Source organism: Pagrus major, chromosome 17, assembly GCF_040436345.1.
Source record: "Pagrus major chromosome 17, Pma_NU_1.0".
NCBI lineage: Eukaryota > Metazoa > Chordata > Actinopteri > Spariformes > Sparidae > Pagrus > Pagrus major.
Window position 1 is genome coordinate 28,296,847 of NC_133231.1, and position 26,644 is coordinate 28,323,490.

A 26,644-nucleotide genomic window follows, 5' to 3' on the forward strand; every position below is an offset into this window, starting at 1 on the left:
CAAATCTGACTCAAACAACAACAAAATGAGACGATAAATTCTCACACTGCCCATTTCTGAGCATTCAACCTGCCTGAGAAGACTTTCATGTCTACATGTCTGCATGGACACAAGAAAGGGTCCACTATACACAGTACATTAGTACATACAGGAAATAATGAATGGAGAAGGTGACTCACCTTTGATAATGGACTCTGCAGCAGCCAGATCTCTTTTGTAGGTTACCTGAAGGCAAAATAAATTAAAGGATCAGTTCCCCCAAAAGAACTGTTCATCTAAAGAGGTGAGGCAGCAAGTTTTTTTATGTGCAAGATTTTGAGTCATTTGCCTCAGAAAAAGGGTGTCTTACCAGAAACAGTGTCTCAGTTACTCTAGACCAATGGTTCCCAAGTTGTCTTGAGATGATTAATAGGAAATAAGAAATAATAAAAACCTAATTCTGCAACACAAAGTTAAATGACTTTTCTATAATCTTGGCTTTTTTTGAGAACAATATAGTTTTGCCTCTTCAAGTCTACAGAAATATTCAAATGAAACAATTTAATAGCGTGATTCTCCCGCAAGACCTGAAGATGTGACCGGAGGTACAAGGGTCTAAACTGAGTTACTAGTGCCAAAAAAGTCCACTGTCCTGCAGACCAGAAACGTATCTTAGCTGAGTTTTTTTCCCACATGTGAAAATTGCATCTGAATTGCAGCCATAGTTTTCTTTTTAATCCATTATCAGACAAATTTGGCAAATCTTGATGGTTCCTGCAGAAGAAGTGAGGGAGAAGCAGCTTCAAATCGCTTCTTTTGTTACACCAACAGTCCAAACCCAAAGACTTTTCATTAACTATCATTAATGACAAAAAAAAAGCACATTTCTGACACCTTTGCTCGATAAATGAGCGAAACGATTAATCGTATATCGAAACAGGTGGTGACTACTTTTCTTTAGATCAACTAATTGATTAATTGATAAGTCCTTGCAGCTCTAGAAGCGGTAAACTCATAGAGGAGAGCACAAAGGTGATGTTTAGTTCCTGATTCAGATGTTTTGGCTCCACAGTTACTGGAATTAGTTTGTCGAAAGGGAAGAAGGGAAAAATCATAACTAACAATTCATGTGACAAACCATCTGTGGAGTGGGGCCATGGCTTTATATTCATCACAAGCAAAATGTTATTTTAGAGTTATTCAGAGTAACCAGGGCATGGCTTCTGAAAAGACAAGTTGGTCTCCAAATATAGTTAAAATGTCCTTGTCCAAGCCTTTGAACACAACAAACATAATTCTGTCTACGTCTATTATATTGAGTTGGACAAAGAAAACTCCAAACCTCAGCACATGAAACCAAAACTATCTTCATGGAAAGATAACATTCAGTTTAACAAAGAAAAGATGTCTTTTTGTTATTTGGGTGCACTTAATGTTTAAGGCAAGAAGTTATATAATCTGATCGAACGTTAAACACATAACATTTACAATTAAACTAATTTCTACATGCTAATCTTGAACGTCATATCCAATATATAACTGCCTCCTCTTTTGCCAGCACCCCTCACTTTCAATTCATGAGCTTTCTTTGTGCCCATATGATAAAAGTAAAAAGAGGGCTCACAGCGGCGCTCGCCAATATGTCACCAAATCCCCAAATCGAAGCAGGCCCCTGGCGGAGCTCACCTTCCACAGTGTTGGCGGACCCTGGACGAGCTTGGCGTTGGTGCCGCAGTACTGCAGAGCCAGATGAAGACACTCGGTGCCAAACTCAAAGTCTGACTCTGTGCACTGCAGAGGGGGACACAACAGAGAGAAGAGGCTGTGGACAAGTGTTGACAACCGTCAGTGGGACTGTGGTACCGTGTGTTGTTCCACTGCAGTGTGGGAACTGCACCAACTGGATGTCCTGTTACATTCACATACCTACGGTCAAATATATGTAGTATTAATGTATAATATAGTGTGTATCAGAATACATTTTGTCGATCACATAACCTTCATTTTAAAATGGTTTAAGGTCAAACTGACTTAAATATGAACAAGATAAATGGTCTGTTTTCTTGCTTACAGCTCTGTGAGGCTACATATTACATTAGTGGATGGGAACAAGCATTTACTTGGATTTTTATTTGCAGATTTACTTAAATTCGTTTAAAATTTGCATTATATTGGATGTTAACACAGCTAGTGGAGCTTTGACTATGCTCACAATGACAATGCTAACAGCAGGTGTAATGTTTCCTCATCCTAGCTAAGCGTGTTGCCATTCTAACATTTGCTAATAAGCAATAATCCCAAAGTACGGCTGAGACTGATGCAAATGTTATAATTTAGACCTGAAATGGCACCGGAGGAAAAGTTAGGGGACCACAAAAGTTGTCACAATTCATCCTGAAGAGACCATGAATCAAACATTTCATGACAATCCATCCAACAGTGGCTGAGACATTTCACTCAAAAACTACACATGACAACCTCACAGTGGCTCCAAAGGAAAAGTCAGTAGATGCCAAAGTCAGTAGGATTCATCCTCTGAGCACCATGAATGTTGATACTGACTATGCCAGTCGTCCGTCTCTGATGGCCGACAGTCATTGGTCTCTGACCCCTTTACCACCTTGAAATTATGATTTAAAAGCCGCCACCAGCCACACGCAGAGTCAAGCGCCAAATGCACGTAGATTTTCCATTTGGCAAATAAAATCTTGTTACTGAAAGTGCAAAAAAGACAATTTTATTCATTCACTGGCATGTTCTTCAGTTACATAACTATGACATCTGCTCACAAACCTTAACCTCCAACTACGATATCACCACCAGCATGGCTAAAATTCCTGTCTTTCTGGTTATGAAGTATCAAGAATAAAACTGCAGTTGAATGATTAGAGCCAAAAGTAGGAGTTTAGGTTCACGGTTAACGTCCCTTTCTTTTGTTTGAATGTGCTTCTAACATTTCACGGCAATCGGTCGACAGGATTATGACATACAGCACGCAAACGCAATTTAGGTTTTTGAAATTTGTTATGTAAAAGTGGTACATTTTCATTATTCAGGAGGGAAAAAAAGTCAGTGTCTGATTTGGCACTTGTTCGAGGAGGCCCTTCTTCTGTCCAGGCATTCCTCAGATAATTTGGTTCTGTTCAACATATGGTCGCATCCTTCAGAGATGAAATTCTTCTTTAATTTGCAGCCTGGAGTTTCAACAGAAGAAAAACAGGCTCAGAACATGGTGCTGCCGTCACCACATTTTTCAACAGACACTTCAGAGGAATCTGTTTTCTTTGGCTGATGGACTGTTGGCCCTGTAACGCTCTTATCTATCTGTATTAAGAACATTTGTTTCATCAGGTCATAAGACATTTTCCCACACTGTTCCGTAAGACGTGGTGTTTTCATGTATAACTGTCAGTGCTACACAAATGGCTCCTGCACATACGAGGTTATACAGTCGCTTTATGTTTACTTCATTTGAAAATTGTTCGTCTGGGTGGAACAACCGGATCTAGTTCAGACTCCTGTCGGCTCCTACTTTGTCTGAAATCTCATTATATTCCACTTTGTTCTGGATGACAAAGAAAACTTTAACTTTCACTTTAACATTTTTCATAATAAATGCTTAAACAGAAACTACTAATCTTTACATAACTGCCCCTTTTCAACAGCAGAGATCTGACATTGTTTGTTCCAGTACTTTATTTTCCATGGTTTGTCAAAAAAACAGATCCAAGGCTCATTAGTAGGTAAACATGTGGTTCTAGTATATTTCATTGGAAGGAAGTCTTACACATGCAATGGTGATGTTTTTATGGACTGAAAACTGCTTTAAAAAATGTGTTGTACACAAAAACATGCGTGACTTGGACTGCAAATGTTAAGAAAGGGATTAGGAGAAGGTCTGTCAGAACCAGCAGAATGTCACGTTCGAAAAGAAATAAATACAAAGGGTTTAAATAAAAAATATTTTTGTGCAGGACAAAGCTCTGTTGAGAGAAATGCTCAAATCAATTCAACAAAAGAAATACTGAGCCAAGTGAAACCAGAAAGCTAGAGTGAGTTAGTTAGTTAGTTAGTTAGTTACCGCAATACTTTTTGTGGTTTTGTCACTATGTCTTTTACATTACACACCATTTTGTATATAAAAATATTAATAAGCGTATCTTGATGCAAAGGTCTTGCCAGCTGTCCCTATCCTGTTTGGCTTATTGTAGTCAGCACAAAAACATTCACATGTCAGCAAATTTACATCCATCAAATATGGAGAAACATGAAGATTCATTTGGACTCTTGTGTCAGGCTTTCTCATTAGTGAGAGTCCGGTATTCAATCTCTTTAAGCTCAGTTTCTCCAACAACTTCTCGGAGAGGAGGAGCCCTTTAGCTGCCAAGTGCTCCACTATGTCCACCAGCTAGTTGCTAACTTTGTCTGTCTGCTGTTTTGCAGGACGTTTGGCTGATTTTTTTTAATGAGAGCAATTTGCAGAAAAAAGCTCCTGGAAAGAACGTCATGAGAGATGTATAACTAAAACAGAAAAGGACCCGAAAACCAAAACAGTGAAGTGACGGATGCTAAAATGCTCCATAGATCTGAGGGGAACTACTCTGTTGTACTTTACGCATAGTCAATTGATCCTTTTTCATAATATGCAACTATTGATTAGAGAAGCTTTAAACTAAGGTGTCTAAAAGAGATTTTGTGTTGCTGACTGTCATTTCTCAGCCTGAAATTATGATCATATACTTTATTGTACCAAGTAACATCTTGCTGGGAAAGCTCAGTTTGTGTAGATCACATGGAAGTTTGGATTGAGGCGATGAGCTCATTTGGTTTAAAAGGCCACAGACACTACAAAGACCAATCCATGCTACCTGAGATAATACCTAGGTAATATTTTATCAAGCTATAAAAGAGAGGGGTCTTTTATTCGGGAGACCCTGGAACAGAAGAGAGAGAAATTACAGCAGAAATTCGCTTTCGGTCTTGAGGTAATTTAACCTTCTTCTCCCCGTACAAAAGCTTTCACTAGGGGACTGGATAAAGTGTCTCCCCTTTGTCTTTTCAGCCCTAAGTTCTTCTACTCTCAATGGATGTCAAGATACAAATGTGCAGCTCTCACAGATTTTTCATGAGCATGTCCTACAGTCCTAACCTGACACTTCCCCTATCTTTTGAAAGGTTGAAGAGGAGGAGAAAAAACGACACAAACTCCAACGACCCCAAACCTCTTCTTTCTCCAGCGACCTCCCCAGTTCGTCCTGATTTTTTGCAACTCGACTGGTTTGACATTGCGGCACAAATGTGAGCTCATTTGCTGAAAAGGCCAACAGCAAAGCCAACAGAGCTCTCAGAGCAATCTGAAGATCCATATGTGCCAGGAATAAAAATAACTGCAGACAAACGGGGCTCCAATTGGAGGCATACTTCAGCTCTTAGCTCAAAGCTTGCTGCGTCCTTCGAAAGACGTGGCGGATCGGAAGAACCGTCTAATGGAGTCAAGGTTGAAATAGCAAACTAAAAGTGTCTGAAAAATAAATAAGGTCAACTTCTGCAGCTCAGGTTTCGCATTAAGTTGCCCTGGATTAGCCTGCCAAGTCTTCGCTTTAAGGGAAGAATCAACACATTTACAGCTGACGTCAGCGGATGAATTCTTTCCATTTTTCAGGTAGACATATTAAAACGCACTCAACTGCTCAGACTATTAATCCAAATCCACCTAAATGTGCCATGTAATTTCAGTGCTTTTTCACCAGTTTTCCAACTGAGCCTTTGTTCATTTTTGTTCCACAGACTAATCTGCTGCAGTGTGGCTGAAAATATTATTAATGTGTCATTTCTTTCCCAGACGCAGCCGAGGCCGAGTGAAAATGATAGCACCCACGCCACAAGCTCTTCAGAGTGAAAGCCTGCAGGTTCTGGCACATCAGCTGAACAATGAAGGACTGTGAAGGCCTGATATGATGTATGAGAATCATAAAGGCCGCCGTCATCTAAGTGCTGTAATTCTTAGAGCATAAATCTCAATCTGTCAAAAGATTTGAGAGATTTTTTTTTTTTTTTGGCCAATTATTTGACACCAGGAGTGAACAGCACACGCCTGCAGGATCCTCAGATATTATGAGTTGTTTTAACACACTGTCTCATGTGCTTTGGGTGAATCCAGGATTGCTGCTTGACCTTCTCAGTAAGACAGAATGATCTGGTAATTAGTGGCAATTTTAAAGGAACAACGATCTCCAATGAATGCATAAAAAGAAGAAGAAGAAATGGTAAGTGTAACTCTGTAACGGAGGAATTTATCGATCAAGTATCTGCAATAAAATACGTGAAGATAAAGTTTTAATTTCCTTACTTTCTCATCTGTCCCCCTCTCTAGTTTCTTGTTCCTCTCACTTTGATTTTTTATTTTCTTATTTTTTAGTTTTGTTTGTATTTAACTTTCAGCTTTAATTTAAACCAGTTAACAAAGGGACGAGGGTGAGAAACAGAGAGAGACATCATGTCTAAAGAAAAACATCCGTAATGTGCAAATGTGCAAACAGATTGTGTTTGTGATTAACTACATGTGAGGAAACAGGACAAAGACTATTAATAAGTCAAGAGAATGACTGCCAGAAGAGGGACAAGCTGCAGTGGAACTTTTCAAACTTTGTGTTACTTTACACTGGCCAAAAAAAACATTTAAAACACGCTTCCATCTGGCTTTTGTGTGCAATGTGAATGTATATTGAGGATTTACTCCAGGCAGTAGTCACATGTATTTATTTCCTCCGGCTCGGCTGTGACGTGAACACAAGTTGCAGGTGAACACGCTAACGTACTCTCCTTTTCAGGCACGATGCTCTCACATGTGTTGAGGTTTATGGTCGCTGGCTTGTTAATATCTTTCAATCCGCCTCGTTCAGTCAGCGATGAGTTTGAAAGAGAGAGGAAACAGAAGTAAAAGATATTCAAGCTGCCTGATCGGTACTATGCATGTGCAGCTCTCAACAGAGATCAGAAAGAAGTGAGATGTATCACTCCTCCGCAACTTCAGTTATCAGCTGCGGAAAAAATAATGTGTCTAATTCAGAATATTATTGATTAAGATATTTTAAAACAAGGTTTTCTCTTTTGACACAGCATCAAGACAAAAAACAAAACGCAGCTGTTCTGTTTTTAAGTTTTTTTTGTAACAAGGGAGAGAGGGACCATACCATTCATTCATTCATTCATTCATTAACACCCCTGTTCCAACATTCACAACCTAAGAACGCCGTCTTGTTTGTTAAGTAGGTAAATAAAGACCCGACTCTACCCTCTGATAGGCTTGATAGATGACATCATATGTGAATCCCTGAGGCATCTCGCTGGCTCTGTACTTGGCTCGTTCTAGAGAGTGATCCAGGTAGCCCTCTGATGTGGTGGCTATCACCGTGGAAACAAGAGGCCTGATGGCTCCTGCTGCCTGGGTAACAGAGAAAAAGAGGATTCAGTCTTTAGCATTTGTTTGAAAACATATCATAGAAATTCTTCCTTATCTCTTACTCCTCGAGCATACAGTGTGCAAAAATATTTTCTTCAAGTCACACCTGTCTCAGTTATTTTAGTAGTTTTTTTAGATAGTAAATGCAAAAAACAGATTACATAAAAACATGTATGAATGAAATGTCTAGACAGTAATATTCTTAACAGGACAGGGATCAAATGGCTGAACAAGTACGAGTATTTTCCAAACACCTTTACTGGGCACAAACCCCAGTTTCTACTCTGAATGTGATGAATGCTGCCGTTCATTTTTCATTTTTGTGAAATGACATTTAGAGGTGGAATCATAGGAATTATTTAAATAGCAGTGAACAGACACACAGGGCGGCATGAAATGAGGTGATGAACATGCACTGAATCAATTTCAAGATGCATAAATTTGAGCAAACGTTCGCGACTACACTGATGAACGGTTACAGAGAGAGGAACAGACAAGAAAACATCTCGTGGAAAATCAGAGAAAATTAGAGTTCCTGGTAAACTCTGATATCACAGTTTTTAACATACAGAGTCAGCCGAGGAACTGGTGACGCTTCTTTGTGCTTTTGATGAATGAAAATGATTAAATAGACGGAATAACTTCTCTTCTTTAATAAAATCAACACTGAAAATCAAGATTATCCTTTAATTTGCAACGATTAACGGATAAATTGTCGACTATAACATTAATCGGCAACTATTTTAATAATCGATTCATCAATTTGAGTAATTTCTAAGAAAAACATCATAATTCTCTTATTCCAGTTTCTTAGATGTGAATATTTTCTGGTGCCTCTGTGACCGTAAACAGAATGTCTTTGGGTTGTGGACAAAAAGTCCAGATTTTTTTTGCCTTTGTCAAATTATCTCGGTGGCTGTTCAGCCATAACTGCACATTTCTGAGAGAGAATATTTCCCTGATCATACTTTGAGTCAGCAGCCACATCAGCAACAATAAATCTATCTTAACCAGCACATCTGCAGCACGCACTGCTTGTACCTCCTCCCCTCGGAAACTCAAAATAATCAAAATTTCAAGAGATAATATTTTCATCTCACTGCAGCTACGATTGTCGGCCGTTTGCAGGAGCAGACAGTCGGCGAGCGTGTGCAGGAGAAACTAATAAATGAAAGGAAAGCAAACATGTGTTCTGCGTGTTACACATGCTGTTAAAATCAAAATTAATCTGCTGCTCCTCAGCGGTGACGGGCGTTCTGCCATGAGTGTGGATTCTGGCTAGATAATGAAGACCAGACCGCCTGCTGTGAAAGTTCGTCACACAGACACACACACTCAGAAACACATCATCAATGTTGGCCTTATGTCAGGGAGCTCGTGCTTTTTACGCAACCTGTGTGACCTGCATTCAACAAGAGTCTCCTCTCAGAGTCTCAGCCATGAATAATTACGAGACCAATCTGCAACCGGCCCAAATGTTTTCCATCTACCGCTGATGAAATAAACTCCAACAGCGGGAGCGATGGGCCTGCCACTCTGATAAACACTTTGTGAGACGATGGAAAGGTAAAGGTGCAATCAAAAGAACTGCTTGTCTTCTTTGCTCTGAACCCATCTGGAAAACTCCACTTTGTTGTAACTTAACGTGTAGTTTGTTTATGTTCACACTACACGCTGACAAACGAACCACAGGGCGCACAAACAGAAGTGACGCGTCGCTTTATCCCACCAGGTGAAAGGTTTGATTCCTGGGACTGCAGCTAACTGTGATGGAGTTGTTTACACTCTGAGCTATAGTTGACCTTCTCTGGTTTTTCAGCTAAATTCACATGAAGAGATGAAGTATGAGCTACAGTCGAGATTTAATTAGCTTCAACGACGATGTCCAAGAATGAAGAACTGCTGGCATTTTAGGGCTGTTTCCTTTATTTGGGGAGGGATTACGATCTGTCTCTGAACAAGACACATTCTGCCTGTATGTGCTACTGGAAACACTGACAATCCACAGAGGCCACACATCTTTAAGTCATATTTACAGTGAGAGCTTTATGGTCATTTCCAAGTTGCGACATTTACAGTACTGAACTTTGAACGTTTTCTCATGGGAGAAAGACCATTTGCATACAAATTAATGTTTTCACTGAGCAAAGACCCAATTTCCACTGTGTCCTGAGTGCTTCTCATATCTGGTTCATTTTCACGCTAAAGAAATATTTCTATATCCTGTAAGTGTACAAAAGCTTTCTTCGACCTGCAACGATTGATCAATTAATCCATCGTCAACCTTTAAATTATAGGACAACTATTTTGATAATTGATAAAATCGGTTTGAGTAATTTCTAAGACAAAAAAGTCAAAATTCTCTGATTCCAGCTTCTTTAATGTGAATATTTTGGTTCCTTTACTTCTTTATGACAGTAAACTGAGTATCTTCGGGTTGTGGACAAAAAAAAGACATTTGAAGACGTCAGCTTGGGCTGATTGACATTTTTCTGACATTTTATAAACCAAACAACTCATCAATTACAAATAATTGTATCAAATGGCCCTACATCACATCATTACTTACCAAGTGGGAAATCTCGATTAATCTGCAAACATTTTTCGTGATTAATTATTTTTTTTTGCTCTATAAAACATCCAAAAATAGAAAAATATGTACTATCCAGTTTCCCAAAGTCAAAGGTGACCTCTTCAAATGTCTTGTGTTGTCTGACCAACAGTCTAAAACCTCAAGTTTAATATAATCCTACAGCTGCAACAGTTAGTCCATTAATCGATTAGTTGATGGTCAGAAAAATCATTGTTGCTATTTTGATAATGATGCTGATGACGAGTCATTTTTCATGCGTAAATGCAAAAACATTCACAGGTTTCAGTTTCTTGAATATGAACATTTACTGCTTTAACTTGTTTTATATTATAGTTAATTGAATATTTTGGAGTTTTAGACTGTTGGCCAGACAAAATTAGACATCTGTCAATTAACCAACTGCAGACAATTAATCAATTGATCAATAATGAAAATAGTTATTATCTGCCGCTCTACATAAAACAAAACTGCAAAAAATCCTCACACTTGAGGTGCTAGAATATTTAATATTTAAGAGAATATTAGGAAATGTTGCCTGTTAGAAAATCATTCAAACTGTTGGTCAACTAACAGAACAGTTGCTGATTAATTTTGCCAGTTTTCTTCTATGCAATTGACTAATAAATGGTTTCATCCCTCATGTATTGGGTACAAATGTTCTCACTTGACCAAATGTAATATAACAGAAATAAACCAATGTTGGTGGGATTTCAGCTTGTAAAAGATCCAATTCCTCCACATTCCCACGTGCTTCAGTTCAAACAGCTGGAATCGTACTGACCCCTTGTTCCTTGGCAGCCGTGGCTATCTTGTACAGAAAGTCCTCCTCCACAAAAGGCCGCACGGCATCGTGGATGATGACCACCTTTGGTCTGTCTGCTGCGGGACTCTCCTCTTCCCCTTCGCCTTCGCCCAGAGCCAGCACTCCGTTACATATCGACCTGTGACGGGTCGAACCGCCTGGCACCACTCGGACCTTTCTGTGCTGGAAGCGCTGGATGATGTCCGTCATCAGGTCCACGTTTTCTTTGGCAACAACCACAACAACGCACTGGATCCATGACACCCTGCAAGAAAACACTGTCCTTTCAGCAAATTCTGTTTGGTGAGGTGAGAAGTCAGATAAGCAGAACATAACGCTTGACAGCAGCCTCTTACATTTGGAAATAAGGGCTACAACAAAGCTATTGATTATTGTTTCTTCTTTAAACATTAGGATGCTGAAAAATGCTTGTTAAAAAGATCCCAGAGCCCAAAGTAACACCTTCAGATTGAGTGTATTGGCCAACCAACAGCCCAAACCCAAAGATATGTAATTTACAGACACATGAAATACAGACAAGCAGGTAATTCAACACTTTCAGTATTTCTGCTGAGCTAACTGTAGCGTACCCACGAGAGTTACGTCAATATTCTAATCAAACTCTCAAAAAGAAAGCGAATGAGAATATTTCCCAAAATGTTGAACTATTCCTTTAATCAATCACTTAAATCGTCAACAAAATTGTCAAACTGTTGCTGAATATTTGTTGATTTAACTACTGATCTTTTCAGCATTCAGGAAATAATTGCTTTAAAAAAAAAAAAAAAAACTGCTTGGATTTCGGCTCCAACACTGACGACCTTTGACCCTCCTCCACTGGGAGCCTCTGTGTAACGACCGGGGCCACACAGGCAGCTTCTCCTCCCGCTCTCCGGTGCCCAGGATGTTGCTGCACTCATTTCCTGACAACTCGTAAACACTGACAACAAGCTGGGAGGAGACACGTCTGATTAATAAACACCGGTTGTTATTCTATTGTTGTAATGGAGGTCAGGCAGTGATCACGACAGCTTGTAAACATCCATCTTCTCCTCGCTGACTCGGGGCCTGAAACCTGAGGTCGTTATCGCTGTCTGTCCTCCAGTGATGGAAGAAAGCATCGAGACCTTTAACAATACCAAAATGATATAATAGCTGCATTTAAAGTGTAAAATAAGATGATATTTGAGGGTATGTCTGCGGTAATAGCTGTTGAGCTTTTCTTCGCAGGATTTTGGTTCCCCTTGGACTCAATCCGGTGCTTCTCGCTTGAAGTTGTGAAATACGTTTTTTTGTATTTTTGTATTTTCTTTCTGAATTACCGCACAGAAGGACGCAAGAGGCGAGCTAACTAATGACATGGCGCCATTGGGTAGAAAGAAAATAGTCCTTACACGAAACTGCTCACAACAGGGTCTGTGGTTTATCTTAAGAAACCAGTTTGTGACTTCTGCAAAGCGACATCGCTGTTGAATTTTTCAAAATGTACTTTTTAGGCGCTTTCAGCACCACAAGCCGAGTGCCATTTAGTTTTATTATACACAACACTTTCACTAATAATAGATTAAAAGACATAATGTAAGTGTTGGAGAATATGACGGCTTGAGTTGATCTGGTGGTCTGAGATGTTGCTGTTGTGTAGATATCAAAGATGCTGGCAAAGCAACACAATACATCAAATAAACACAACAGACACATCAGACAGGTCGAGCCACAATGTTTAGCCACACAGCTCCACAATGTATAAACTATAATCAATAATCAGCTGGCTGCATGTGAGGGGGGCCCGGTCTGTGATCAGGGTCCAGACTTTTGTGCTACGTCCCTGTTAAAGGCTTCCCTGTGAATTGTAGTGGAGTACACGTTTAAAAGAGCAGATAAAATAAGGTGTAAGTATCTCAAAATGTTGTTTTAAAAGTACAGTACTTGAGTAAATGTACTTAGTTACTTTCTGCCACTAGAGTAGCTTCAGTATTTCCTCCTGACAGAGCAGTAAAAGAGGGGAAAGTGTCAAAATATTCAAGTAGTACTGGACAATAATTAAAGTGTATTAGCTTTACTGTGTGAGCAGCCTGCACCTGTCAGAGCAGGTGAATCCTGACAGAGACGTGTGTTTCCGGTCTACCTGTAACGCACCTGGACGTGTCCACAAACATCTCTACTCCTATCTTACTTCACTCTTTTCCTACCTCTCGAAAGCCTGGATAGTGTAGCTTATGAGCGGCCGACCCAGAAACGAGCAGAACTGTTTGGGTGTCCGCAGCCCGGTTCTCTCTCCGGTGCCTCCGGCGGGAAGAACCACAGACACCGGGAAGTCCACGCTGCGTTCCGCCGGCTGCCGCTCGCTCTTCCCGGCCTCGCAGGTTGGGAAAATCCCGGGATGAGCGGGCCTGTCCGGCTCACGGTCACCGCCCTGCGTGTTCGGGCGGGTAACCTCCATCGGTTCGGGGTCGGAGGTCACGACAGGTGGTTCCCGAAGCGGTCCATTTACAGGTTCGGGGGCGGGGAGGAGACGCGGCGGCAGCGCGGATGGAGTTTTTTGGGAAACAGCGCTGTCAAGTTACAACGGGAAAATGGCGGACTTCCGGTGAATGCTTTCAAAATAAACCCCCCCCAACTGTAGCTCGGTTTTCACTTTACTTCATAAAATGGGCTGTGGATTTAAAGTGGGGTACTTTCAACCTGCAGTGCAGTTTATAGATGTCTAAGTTATTTAGTGGAGAGAAACTGTAAAGATGTGTCACTTATAAAGTTTTAAAAAATACAAGTAAATGCCAAAACAACAAATAGTCCCTCAGAGAAAATTTCACTATAATAAACGTGCTATTATCAGTGAAAATCAGATTATTTGTAATGTTATGTGGTAGGTGGTGTATCTATTCCATGCACTCTTAATTTGTTCTGTTCGTAATGATCTCCATATGCACAACGCTCCACTAAACTAAATAGACCTTCAGTTATGTTGTTTTAGTTGTCAGGATATAAAGTGTTTGCCACAGAAATGTATGAGGTGAAAAGTAGGAATAGAGTAAAAGTAGAAATACCAGTTCCTCAGACTGCATTGTGCTGAAAATGGAAAATGTAATATAACGACTGCCAAAAATCCATTTAAGCATGAAATCAGAATAGTAGAAAACGTGTTATCTTGAAAATATCACTCGAAGTGGAACCGACTGATGGAAACATGTCATTTAAAACCAATGAAGCAAACGTTTTACAATCAGTTACGTTTTAACTCATTTTAATGTAGTTTCTTGGTTTTAGTTTAGACTAAACTTTAATTTTGAAGGTAAAATTTAAGTCATTTCCTGTCAAATTCAAGTTGTTGCTTGACACATGTTTTTGGAGAAGCATCAGCAGCTGGACCAAAGATCCAGGTGTTCCTGTCATTTCACCTGGCACACCTGAAATAAGTCTTTGTGAAGCCAATTCTACATCAGCGTTTGAGTTTGAGCCTCTATTCATCTACATGTTGTACAGTACTGGTCTGATTTAAGTTTAAATGCCTCGTGTAGATAAAACGTCGCTCTGCGTGAGTCACCTGTAGCATCATATATGTCCAAGTGTCCACTGACAACAATACATGTGATAAAAAGTGAATATTTATTTCATATAAAGTTATTACAAGACAGATTGATGAAAAGCTTCTCCAGATTTCACCCACATGCTGACGCCTCATATTATATGTCGGCACAGAAAATATATTACATCATACATCATAAATCTTACATAGTAACATTTTATACACATGGCCGTACTTCAACAGGCGAGTAAGAATTTGATATATGTACAAGTATTTACAGGACTTATGGAGATGTTTGTCGTTGTTTACTGGTGTCAGGTTTGCCTGCAGATCTCCATCTGCATATTAAATGAATATAGGAACACATGCACACGGCTACATCAGGGACAATGTGAGTTGACTCCAGGAAGCTCTGCAGCTCTGCAGACTGTTCATATTGTCTTAAACCACATGGATTCAAATGTCGAGAGAAAGTCCTCAGCATGCCCTTTGGAGTTCTCCGTCATAGTGAGGAACCAGCTTCACCTGAATCAAGTCCCAGTCACATTGAGAGATAATCCACAGCTCTGGACGTCGTGTCCCAAAAATCACCGAGACAAAACTCCTGCGGGTTCATGTGGATTCAGAGTCTGTGTGCCTGCCGGCTCTCAGGGTTCAGTCTCGTGCCAGTTGTCACTCAGCCGGTTCTTCCCCAGCCTCCTCTTGCTCTTGGACTTGTGCTTGTGCAGGAGCTGAGGCGGCGTCAGCGCCGGCTCCTCGAACTTGTTGCCCGACTCGTTGTGCTGCCTGGAGTACCTCTTGCACTTGCAGGAGGTGACCACAGTGATTTTGTACGTTCTCGTGCTGCCGTCCTGGCACTGCAGCTGGATGCGCTGGGTGCGTGTCTTGTCGTTGACGCAACGCCAGTCCTGGTTGCTGCCTCGGCGACCCCAGAGCTTCCTGCTGTAGGCGCCGCCGATCCAGTTTTGAAGCATCTGAGCCGGGAGGCACTCGCCGGTGCACACCAGCTCCTTGATGGGGTTGATGCTGGTGCAGTGGCCATCGGAGATGTACTTAGTGGAGCGCAGCTCTCTGCATCCGATTTGGCTTCGTTCTGTGGAAAGAGACAATGAGAATTATGAGAAAGAAGAATCTGCAACTATTGATCATTTTCACAGTCGATCTTCTCGATTAATCGATTAGTTGTTTGGTCAGTAAATGGTGAAAAATATCAATCAGTGATTCTGAAAGCCAAGATGACGTCTACAAATGTCTTGTTTAGTAACAACCTTAAGATATTCAGTTTACTGTCACAAAGGAGTAAAAAGAAAAGTAAATATTCACATTTAAGAAGCTGGAATCTGGATTTTCTTCCTCAAAATGTTACTCAAACTGATTAATCGATCATCAGAATAGTTGGCAGTTAATTTAATAGTTGACAACTAAACAAGTAATCGCTGCAGCTCTCGCTATAACTAGTAAAACGAGAATCTTTTATATTTTTGCTTGAGATGGTGAATTAAACTGACTGACACAGCTGACTGATTTTTAAAATTGGTTTAGATTAAGTTTTTATTGATTGATTAATCGACTAATTGTGGCAGATTTAGTTCTCTGAGAGATTTGAATTAAAACGTCCTTGTCAGCCATAATTGAGACAACAACACTGCACATCACAGTGACTCAGTGTCATTATTTCATCATGATGTGAAGGTGAATATGTGATAATAGCGGATTACTGCCCGGCCCTTTACCCTCTACATTATGAGCCACTTTGTAGCCTCAGGTGACTCACAGTCACACAGGGAAGAAGCACAATAGCTTACTGACCTTTCTACTTCAAAAAAGTTGAATAATTACGACATGTGAAGACAAAAAACTGTCTTTTTTATCAGGGGGATTACGTCTGTGCAGCGGCTACGACCGTCACATGATTCTGCTGCAGGCTACAAACAAACACTGTCCCTCCAACACTGTAACCGGAGATCAGGTCCATTCATACACCTCAGTGACACCCCTCTCCCTGCGTCTCTGTCAGTTTGATGAATGAACAGGGGCTGAGACTCCCCCACCTCCCTCCCCTGCTTCACGGTCGGCTGCTGAGAGACTTCCACAATCAGAGGCTTCCTGTTTACGGGAGAACACCTCCATTCAGACGGGCGGCTACACGGCACGTCTCATCCCCGCCTGGACGACGGCCAGCCAGGTGTGTGTTACACTGAGTGATGCCACAGATCGCGATCGAAAGAAGATTAATCACCAGCTATCTTGATAATCGATGAATGAAGCAAAAGATGTCAAACTTCTGCTGGTTCCTGGCTCTAAAATGTGACGATCGCTGCTTTTCTTTGTTATTTATGAGAATAAATTAAGAGTCTCAGGGTTTTGGACTGCTGGTTATTAAACAAAAGCATTTTTTAAGCTTTTTTCATGATTTTTTTTTCACTTTATAGACTTTTTAAAGCAACATTATGTAGAAATTGCCGTTTTGGCGCCTCCCACAGTTTCTGAGTGCAACTCCACTGTCGTAAATAAAAATCCCAGGTCTGTAACAGTTTGTAATGTAGGTGCTAACTACAAACAAAACTCATTACGTCATAAACAGAGACACCATTCAGCCTGTCACAAGACACTGTTCCATGAAAAAGTGACATAATGTTGATTTAAATGTGAGCGTTTGATGCTTTTCTTTGTCATTTATGGCAGTAAATGAAGCGTCTTTGGGTTTTCGACTGCTGGTTATAAAAAAAAAGCTTATTGAAGCTTTTTCATATTTTTTTTACACTTTATAGACCAACTGGTTAAAGCAACACTATGTAGAAATTGACGTTTTGTGCGTTTTGGCGCCTCCCACAGCATCTGAGTGCAACTCCACTGCCGTAAATACAAATCCCAGGTCTGTTACAGTTTTTGGCTCATTACGTCACAACAATGAAGTTACACTGTGCAGAAACAAGTGATGGAGGGCGGAGACACCATTCACCTCATTACAAGACACTGCACCATGAAAGTGACTTTGAAGCTGATATTTTAAGGTAAAAAGTGACGTAATGTTGATTTAAATGTGAGAATCTGCAGCTTTAATTTGTCATTCATGGCAGTAAATGAAGAGTCTTTGGGTTTTGGACTGTTTTTCAGTTTTCAACTCTGAAACTGGGCTGAAAATAACCAGCAGATGAATCGACAGCAGCAGCAGCAGAGCCGCTCAGTGATCTTATGACATTACTTTATATTCATGTCCCAATCCACACCTGCAGGATTATTGTGATATACATTACTTTTTGTTTTACTCAAATCTTCCATCTGTGTGTGTAAACGACGATGGGATTAAGTGCCTGATTAAAAAGGTGCCTCTTAGAGATGTAAATGTGAGAGACTGATACTGATACTTAATCAAGCACAAACACTTCAAGGACAAGTGGAGAAAAATCAAATAAAGCAATAAACAATGGGAAATGGAGAAGGAAGAGCTGATTCTGTGCTCTCCTGTCTGTTATTAATGCTCCTTAGGCTACAAAAACTATGACAGTATACAGCTGGACTGCAGTCATCATCCATCAGGACTGTTTAATGAACATTTATTTGTTTGAAATAAAACAACATATAATTGTCCTCCTTCACGGCACACTAACATATCTGCGTCTGACTGAAGAGCACCGCTCGTGTTAAAGTCCCGACACTGTTATAAAAGCAGCGTATCTCCACTCACCGCCTCTGTCGTGCGCCCCGCTGCCCGCGCCTCTCCCGCCGTTCCGCGCGCGGTTCAGCGTCACGTTGCTCTGGACCTCCGGCACCGGCGGCGCGCTCACATGCGAGAACAGCAGCTCCGTGGCGTCGTTCTTCAGGGCCTGGCAGCTCCTCAGGAGGACGCAGAGGACGACCAGGGAGTGGCACGACGCGTACGCGCTCAGGTGCATGGCTGCGTCAGGGAGGGGAGAATGTGGAGATGTAGGTCCGACCGGAGGCGCACTGATGCTGGGTGAGGGAACATGTGAGTCCCGGGGTTTTATACAGCCGGCACGCCTCGAGCTCTGGCAGCTACTCAGGTGCGTCTCTGTAGGGAGGCTCTGATTGGTCGTCACGGAGGATAAGACCCCGCCTACGGCTTTTATTTTGAAGAGATTAAACATTGGATGCTGGAGAGGATCCTGATGGTGATGATGGTGATGGTGATGATGGGATTACATGCCTGAGTCGTGTCTCGTCAACACCTGGTTCTTGTTTTGGTTCAGCCGACAACACTCCGATGATATAATGTGTTTATAAGACACAATAATAGATTTATTTCTACTGTTTTCACTCTCACAGACACACAGACAGACATTTAATGTATCTGATATGAATAAATACAATATAATAACTTAAAAGTAGAAGATTTAATCATCTGAACAATCAATAATCACCTCATCACCACCCACGGCACATTCATTCTGCTTAAATGTATTTATCATCATAATATCTGAACCTGAGTCTCTTTAAAGTCAATCTTTGTGATCTATATTTGGTGATTCAGCAGCTTCTACATTTTAAATGAGAGTGTTTTGCAGTCTGAACAGATGAGATAACACTGTTTCCTCCAGTTTTATAGCTACATAGCTGCATTATAACCTGAGAAACTGCAACTGAATACGTCTCTTTTTCTTAAATTATATATAAATCTCAAAATAATGAGTAAGTGTCGCAAAATAACCAGAAAGTTTCCCTAAATAATGACGTAGTATCTCATCTAAACCTCCTCAGTATCTTGTCTGACCATTGTGGCCTTCACCTTGACAAAACCTCTCGAACTAGCTGTCTTTAACTCACTTAACTTAACTCTAACTAACCCACATCAGCTCAGCCGTAAACCAGACGCAGACAAACTCAGATGAGCCATAAACTCCTGAGCACTTCCCTCTGAAATGGTTTAAAGGTCAGAGCTCTGTGACATCTGCTGTGTTGCCCTGTGTGTCAGACAAATCACAGGAATGATTGCAAACATTATTTAGACCACAGCTGCTCGTTATTAACCACCGTCGTCAGTAGCGATGGAGCATTAATCACACGTGTGTACACAGCTGATCATTTCAGACACCGGCTCGTGTTTTACCTTCTGGTTGGAGGTTCTCCACGTCGTGACTTGCCTCTCTCGGGCGCACGTTTTAATTCAAGAATGAAAGCTGATATTGTCTTGTGTGTAATTTGCTGTCTGTCTACGGCATCCTCCCCCGTGCCTACCTCTCAATCCCTGTCAGTTACACGTCTAATGATCCGAGTGCCCAGACTAACTGGAGTCTTTGTGTCCGCTGCACAAAACAAGCACAGATATAATTACTTTTGTGGGCAACATTCAATCCCGGCTTGTCTTAGTGATTTGAAAAGAGGCGTCGTGCAGAGACACTAATTGTTGCGCATGAGGATGAAAGTTGATACGCGGATCACTTGTTGGTTTTTATTATCACACGAGCACATTTTTAAAGGGCTGTGGTCCCTTTTTCGGGATGAAGAGTGAAGTGGGCCCGAGGATGTTTCTTTCTTCTCCTGAGTGAGAGGTTTTCATTTTTAATCAGTGGTGGAGGAGGAGGGGGAGAGGACACAGATGTGGCAATAACACAGAGACTTTGGGGGGGAAAGGTGCACACGTATTTGGAAAAAATGTATCTGAGAATTCAAAGTAGTCAGTGTGAAGAAAAGAGCTGAAGGTGTAGCTAACACCACCGGTTCTGGTTATTGTCAGGATTTTAAATCGGGAAGAAAAGTAAGAAAGGATGGAGGAAGGGATGGAAAGAAAAAGGAAATAAATAAGTAAAAGGGGACGAAAACACGTGTCAGAAATATTGAAAGAAAGAAGAAAATCAAAAAGAGAAATGAAGGTGGATGCACCTGTCAACTTGCATTTGTCTGGGACTGTTTTCATGGTTTCACTGCCAGCGAAGGGAAATCTTAATGCAACATTAACGTTATTTTCATTTTTTGTGTTCGTGTGTGGCTCGTGGACAAAACCAGGTCGTTATAGAAACAGTTTTCCCAGTTTTTGGTGTGGAAGAAGAACTTCACTGAGTTGTGACCTCCAGCCCCATCCAACAGCTTTGGGATGAAGTGATTCACCGACTGAAAGCCAGATCTTATCGCCCAACACCAGAGCCCGACCTCACTAATGTTCTTATGGCTGAAAGGGAGCAAATCCCTGCAGCCACGTTCGAAAAGCTGCTATGATAGCAGACGCGGCTGATTCCCACAGCTTTGGATTGAGATGTCTTCTCGGTAAAAAAAAAAAAAAAAATGCTCAGTTGTCCACATACTTTTGGCCATGTGGTGTATTTTAAAACAGTGTTGGATACATTTTCTAAACCCCTCGACCTTTCTGTTCTCCCATCGAACAAATGCAGCTTGCAGTAATCGGCTACTGGTGGACGATTTAGCTAAATTTAGCCTGATGTTTATACTTTTATTCCATAATTTTAAATAATGTCTTTGATTTCAGACAGAGGGAGACAAAAGCTGACTTTGCTTGTCGAAATTACAACTGTGACTGGCAGATTATGTCAGCTAATGTTGTAGGCTAGCTGGAAACCTATTTGAGCTAACGTTAGCTTCATGCCGTGGTTGAAAACGCTGTTCCCAGCTGACTTTTTCATGTTTCAAGCCAAAACTAAAATCTTGTAACAGCAGTCTTCTCTAGCCTACATATCATACATGATTTTACAGTGAAAGATTGAAGCTAAAGCTACATGTCCCAGGCAAAACATGGACATAAAGGATGTTATTATATAGCAGAGTAGAGCTGACTAGCTAGCAAACCATTTTTGTTTGCATTTTCAAATAGTTTGCAGAAGGTTGCGGATGTGTTTGGCAAACAATGTCAGGTAACGTTGCTGAGGTGTTAGTTTAAATTCTGATAGCATCCAGTAGTCATGGCGTCCACACAGCAGCGAAATATGACAGCTGTGAGTGTGAACTTTCTTTTTAACCCTACAAACTTATGTAGCAACTTAATGATGATATCTGGCCTTGGACGTTTGGTTATTGTTAGTAGTAAGCTAGTTAGCCAGACAGGCTAACGAAATCAGCTTACATTGAAGCATAAACACAGTTTAATCAAGTCGTTACACGTTTGTTCCTATGTTTTGGTTGTAGAAGTGAAAAAAGCCGAGTACATTTAGCAAATTATATTGAATGTTTCTGTTTCTATTTCTAAGTAGCCTAATGAGGAACTTGCCATCCCAGCACCAGAGCGTTAAAATGTATTCGTGCCTTCCTGACTCTGGTGTTAAACCTCCTCCGCAGGTGAACCCAGTCTGTCATTAAACTTCACACTCAGCTTCTGTTATTGTTTCCTCTCTTTTGTTCTTCCTCAGACAAGGACACCAGAGGCTCATTCACTCCACTTCCGAGGGAAAATAAAAGGACAACGTGGCCGGCTCTCCTCAGAGGACTATTTACACTTCGACGCCCCTCTGAGCTTCTTATGGGACCGGCTTGAATGAATGCTGCACGGTGAATACGATAGGCCCCCTCGGCTTTTGTGCCCCCGCTATGTAAAGAAACAGAAAGCTGAGAGCCGACTCCCTCTCGGAGGAGCGGTGGTTCGCCCCCCGAACCCTCATGGGAAATGAAAAGGTGGCTGGGTTAATAGCATATTGACAAGCAGCATGGCAGGAGTGTGTGCATGATCAGGAAGCGCCCACATGCAGCAATGGGAGGTGTGGCGAGGGCGACCGGAGGGGAACAAAAGGAATGCACAACACTGGAACAAAGCCAAGGAAGAGAGGTCATTGTGGCAGCAGGGTTTGGCAGAAATCCCAAAAGAAGACATACAATGGATGAAGGGCTGTGTGTCATTCATTTCTGTTATTCCCAGAGATTATATGACAATCCATAGTACTTATATTTAACTATTAGTATTGTTACAAGCTTTCACAGGCTCTGTTTTATAAAGTCACAGTCTTTCCACCACACAGAGGTCTTCATTAGCACACAGAACCGGCTCAGGCGTCACTGTACGACTGAAGTGTTGAAGCAGTTCACTTCTGACAGCAACGACGCTTTCAATCAAGACAAGATATTATCAGCTCAACCCCATATACGATCACGACGAGTCACACTAAGACCAAACCAATCGCCAGAATAAATGATGGCTGAGTGAAACGTTTCTTTATGTTGCAACTTTGCGTTTGTTTAGGTTGAATTTCCTGTTTCTCTCTCCGGTCACGACGCTGTGCTTGTGCTCTGGTTGGGTTAACACACAAAAACCACTTGGTTAGGGTCAGGAAAACATCACGGTTTGGTTTATAGTTTTGGTCGCCACGATCACGGATGCAGATGGTCCAACTTCTGGTGAAAAACACACTTTTGGACGCCAAAAAAAACACTGAATATATCTCGAGGACTCCTTAAAAAACACACCTGCCTCTGATGTGACAAAAACAGATGTAAATATCCCCAAGTTTCCTTAAAAGTATCCACTGGTGTGACTCGAACTGCAGTCTGGCAGCCTTGGCTTGTAATAACATGAAACAAAATTAAAGAAAAGTAGGCTGATGTTAGCAAATATCAATTATCTGCTAACTGCTGCACAAATTAAGAGGACGTGCAAAACTCTTTCTGGATATTATATTTGTTAAATTAGCTTGTATGTAAATCTTGGTCCTCAACATACACTAGAAACATGCCGGGAGAGTTAAGTTAGTGCAAAAACTAGATTAGAGAATTTATTCAGTATCAATCAGGATCCACACAGGATCACAAAAACATATTTTTTTGAAGCGAAACAACCTCATGCATTTTCCATCCAAAGAATCGGGAGGTAATTAGCCTAGCTTAGCATAAATACTGGAGGTAAAGGAAAAAGATGGTCTAACTCTGTGCGAAGTTAACAAAAAGCTGCCTCCCCGTACTGATGAATTTTAATTAACACATAGTATCTTATTTTTAATCCGTAAACAGAAATGTAAAAATGACAATTTGCTGTTTTAGACTGAATTATGTGCCACATCCACAGTTGCTAAACAATGTGCCGGATGTATGGATTAATTGTTTTATCAGGAAACTTGTTATTTTTTACATTTCTGTTTGTGTACAGACTGGCTAGCTGTTTCGTCCTGGTTGGAGCTAAGCTAAGCTAAGCTAAACTATAAGCCGTGCTGTTCTATCTCCTTACAGACACGAGAGTTTCATCTTCTCATCTCACTCAGGGAAAAAGTACTTTTACGTTTATTCCTCAAAATGTTAAACTATTTTAACTGCAAACTACTAACTTGTTACATGTAAGGGAACAAAAAGTACAATATTTTCATTTGACATGTTGTGGTTGTGATTCATACAGCGATGAGTAAATGTAATAAGTAACAATGAAGGGGCAGTGTCAGTGAAATCAGCTGTTTGACTTGAATGCAGAGAGCAGAGAAACTCCTGCACATCATCAGGAGCCTCAGTGTGAACACACCTGAAAACTAAAAATTCACTTCTGGTGAAACACTGCCCTCTGCTGGACACCGGCCCTCACTGCAGCTGAATGATGCAGATATTTAAACTCTAATCTGAACCAAATCTAATCCTGTAAATCCACCAAAGTCCTGTCATGAAACTCAAATCAACATAAAATAACAACTTTTTTGTGAAGTGAAGAATTATGTTTTGTTTGTTGTGATTTCAGGTTTCCTGGCAACAGGTGTGGCTGGTGCAAAACAATGGAGGTGACCAAGGTGGACAAGCTTCATCTCAAACACTGAACACTGAACACTTTAAAAACCCAAAGACACATTATCTGTCAATTTTAACTGGATTTTCTTCTCTCACCCTGAATACAGAACATGAAGGACTCTCAGCAGTGTGGACTAAGGAGAGACGTTGATGTTTGTGAGCTTCGCCTCGACACAAAGTAAGAAAACGTATTTTTGGTGTTTAAAACACATTTATAATTTAAACACATGTGACCATTTTTGCTATTTTCTGAGCAGAAAACTCACCAGCGTCCCCGACTTATCAAGATTTCACTTTCTGAGGGAGTTGTGGCTGAATAACAACAAGGTACAGCTTTGTGGATTTCAGCTACAGAGTGATTTTTTAAAGTTTAAAATGCATCAGAAATACATTTATTCTTTATTTTGAATGTTTCAGATCACAGAGCTCAGCTGTCGTTCCCTCAACTGCTGCTTAACTGAACTTTACCTCCACAATAACAACATCAAGTCCATTTCTGGTGAGTTTTTTAATTTCTTTTCTGAATTTTCTGAACCTTGTGATGATTATGGGCTGATTGTAGTAATAATATAACAATAAAGTGATAGTATATGTAAGTATATGGTTGTGTAATAGTAATGTAACAGATGTAATTAAATAAAAATCATAGTGTACAAACATAAAGGATGTATTAAAAAATAAAGGATACTTGGACCAGTATTTAACGGTACTGTCTGTAAGTAAGATATTTGATGCTTTTATTTTTGAAAGAGAAGACAGGAAGTATGTAGAGAGATGAAACAAACTTCATTAACTTTTGTGTGTAAGATAAAAAATGTCACTTTCAGAGCTCCGTAACAAGCTAAGAAAATAAACGTCACGCTTTTTTTTAGTCTTGATCACGAGACATCCTTGAATAAAACTACAAAAGGGCTTAAAATTTTCGTTTCTTATTACTTTTTATTATTGACCTGTGCAGTCTGAGGTTGATCTTTAGTTTTTTAATTTTCAGACTATTTTTGATGTACTTTTAAGAACACAGACACGTATTATGGATGTTGTTACAGCCACTTCTTGTTGTTGACAAATTTCAGTAGAAAATATTAAAGCACTTAAAGGAACAGTTCTCCCCAAAATAAAAAATTCAGTCATTAAAACTGAAAAAAAAAAACATTTCTTGAGCTTCACGAAAAAAACAGTGTTGCAGCACTCTCCTAAGCAACTGAAGTAGATAAACAAATAACCAAAAAAATAAAAAATAATATGTCTCCATAATGTCTTCATAGTTATCCAAATCTCGCAAAGCTAAAAACAGTGTAAATAACGCCTTGAAATCAATTTTGGATCTCCGGACTAGATTAGATTAGTCTGGATCAGTCCGGACGAGCTGTACGGAGCCACTTTATGTTTTGGGTTTTGTTCCGATTTTTATTTTACATCTAAAAACAAGTACCCAGCTACTTAAGCTGTTTTGCTGTGAAGCTCCAGAAATGTTTTATGGACTACGAAACTTCACCCGACTTTCCATCAGCATGAGGGTGAGAAGATAATGACTGAATTCTCGTTTTTGGGTGAACTGTTCCTTTAATACTCCTTCAGGTATTAATGTATGCAGCTGACTGAACGCAAATTAGTCCCGTTCACCACTTGTGCTCTCGATAAAGAAACCTGAATCCCTCCTGGTCTTTCACACAGAGGCCCTGAATCATCTGACCTGCCTCCGACTTCTTTTTCTCCACAACAACCAGATCAGAGGGCTGGAGGACACGATGCACGAACTCAGGAGGATGCAGCAGCTTCAAACTGCAAGTGAGTGCGACAACATACATCCACAAGATCACACAGCGGGCTGAGAACATGTCTGATTCTTCTTCTTTGCAGCTTTTTTCCTCAATCCCATCTCCCATGAGCCTGGATATCGCCACCATGTGATCCACTGCTTACCTTCTGTCCAGGTTTTAGATAGGAAAGGTGAGATCTTCAGACATTCACAGGGACACGTGTGTGTCGTGTGTCATAAGAGATGCTACTTGTGTGGCTTGTATTTGTTTAAATGTGTCAGTATCTATCTGCTGTGTTGTGTTGTCAGAGGTGACGTCAGCAGAGAGGAGGAGGTCCTTCCAGATGTTCAGCCAGGAGCGTCATCGCGTCCTCCAGTCTGTGGCCTTCTGCAGACGGGCAACGTGACGGCCCACCAGCTGAGAGGATATTCGTTATGAATCTTGGCAAATAGTCCAGTTATTACACAGTGCAAACATGTGTTTGTTGTATATTTATGACACTGTGGTCTGCTTGAATTACTTTATAATGACCAGTCAAAGTACAATTTATTGACCTGCTTATTGGAGGTAATTCATACGAGGGGAACGCCAGAGGGAGACGCAATGAATCTGATGAATGTTGTTGAGGCTCAAGACTCTCAAGCTTGAGAATAAAGGTGGGTGTTGAGTTAGAAAGCAGCGGTCTAATAAGACCTGTAGCTCGCTAATCATCTCTGCTTAGCTCTCCATTTGTATACAATAAGAAACATTTACCAATCCAGATGTTTTTAGGTTTTCTTGAGTATCAAATTAATCCAGAAAGTCCAAAAAAATCGTCGCCCACAGCTAACTCACTAACTCCACGGCAACAGCACACTTCCTGTTA

The 26,644-nt window shown here is 40.7% G+C and overlaps 3 protein-coding genes across 3 annotated transcripts in view; 1 reads left to right on the forward strand and 2 right to left on the reverse strand.

Annotated features, from left to right (window-relative positions):
* The window catches only part of crppa (CDP-L-ribitol pyrophosphorylase A), a 48,197-nt gene extending 34,814 nt beyond the window's left edge, over positions 1-13,383 (reverse strand). Inside the window, exons 1-5 of the mRNA XM_073486187.1 lie at positions 13,026-13,383; positions 10,816-11,101; positions 7,274-7,423; positions 1,666-1,770; positions 180-225 (exon numbers count right to left, since the gene is read on the reverse strand). Coding sequence (XP_073342288.1) covers positions 180-225; positions 1,666-1,770; positions 7,274-7,423; positions 10,816-11,101; positions 13,026-13,276 — 838 coding nt within the window. The 5' untranslated portion in view covers positions 13,277-13,383. The remainder of the gene's footprint in view (positions 1-179; positions 226-1,665; positions 1,771-7,273; positions 7,424-10,815; positions 11,102-13,025) is intronic.
* A 1,037-nt stretch (positions 13,384-14,420) lies between these two features.
* sostdc1a (sclerostin domain containing 1a) lies at positions 14,421-18,272 on the reverse strand. The gene is made up of 2 exons (XM_073485757.1): positions 18,048-18,272; positions 14,421-15,452 (listed from the first exon to the last, which is right to left on the reverse strand). The coding sequence occupies exons 1-2, from the start codon at positions 18,253-18,255 to the stop codon at positions 15,007-15,009; spliced, it is 654 nt and encodes a 217-aa protein (XP_073341858.1). The 5' UTR covers positions 18,256-18,272; the 3' UTR covers positions 14,421-15,006.
* A 5,857-nt stretch (positions 18,273-24,129) lies between these two features.
* Positions 24,130-26,185, forward strand: LOC141011522 (leucine-rich repeat-containing protein 72). Its single transcript, XM_073484685.1, has 6 exons — positions 24,130-24,197; positions 24,277-24,346; positions 24,437-24,518; positions 25,694-25,807; positions 25,907-25,969; positions 26,088-26,185. Exons 1-6 carry the CDS (start codon positions 24,130-24,132, stop codon positions 26,183-26,185), a joined length of 495 nt encoding a protein of 164 aa, XP_073340786.1.
* Positions 26,186-26,644: the final 459 nt, after the last annotated feature.

Bases quoted from the DNA above. Each gene is read 5' to 3' on its own strand.
- sostdc1a (XM_073485757.1), bottom strand. From the start codon at position 18,255: ATGCACCTGAGCGCGTACGCGTCGTGCCACTCCCTGGTCGTCCTCTGC. The intron at 15,453-18,047 runs GTGAGTGGAGAT...CTCTTTCCACAG, and splicing joins CGGGGCGCACGACAGAGGCG to AACGAAGCCAAATCGGATGC.
- LOC141011522 (XM_073484685.1), top strand. From the start codon at position 24,130: ATGAAGGACTCTCAGCAGTGTGGACTAAGGAGAGACGTTGATGTTTGT. The intron at 24,347-24,436 runs GTACAGCTTTGT...TGAATGTTTCAG, and splicing joins TGTGGCTGAATAACAACAAG to ATCACAGAGCTCAGCTGTCG. The intron at 25,808-25,906 runs GTGAGTGCGACA...CCATCTCCCATG, and splicing joins GCAGCAGCTTCAAACTGCAA to AGCCTGGATATCGCCACCAT.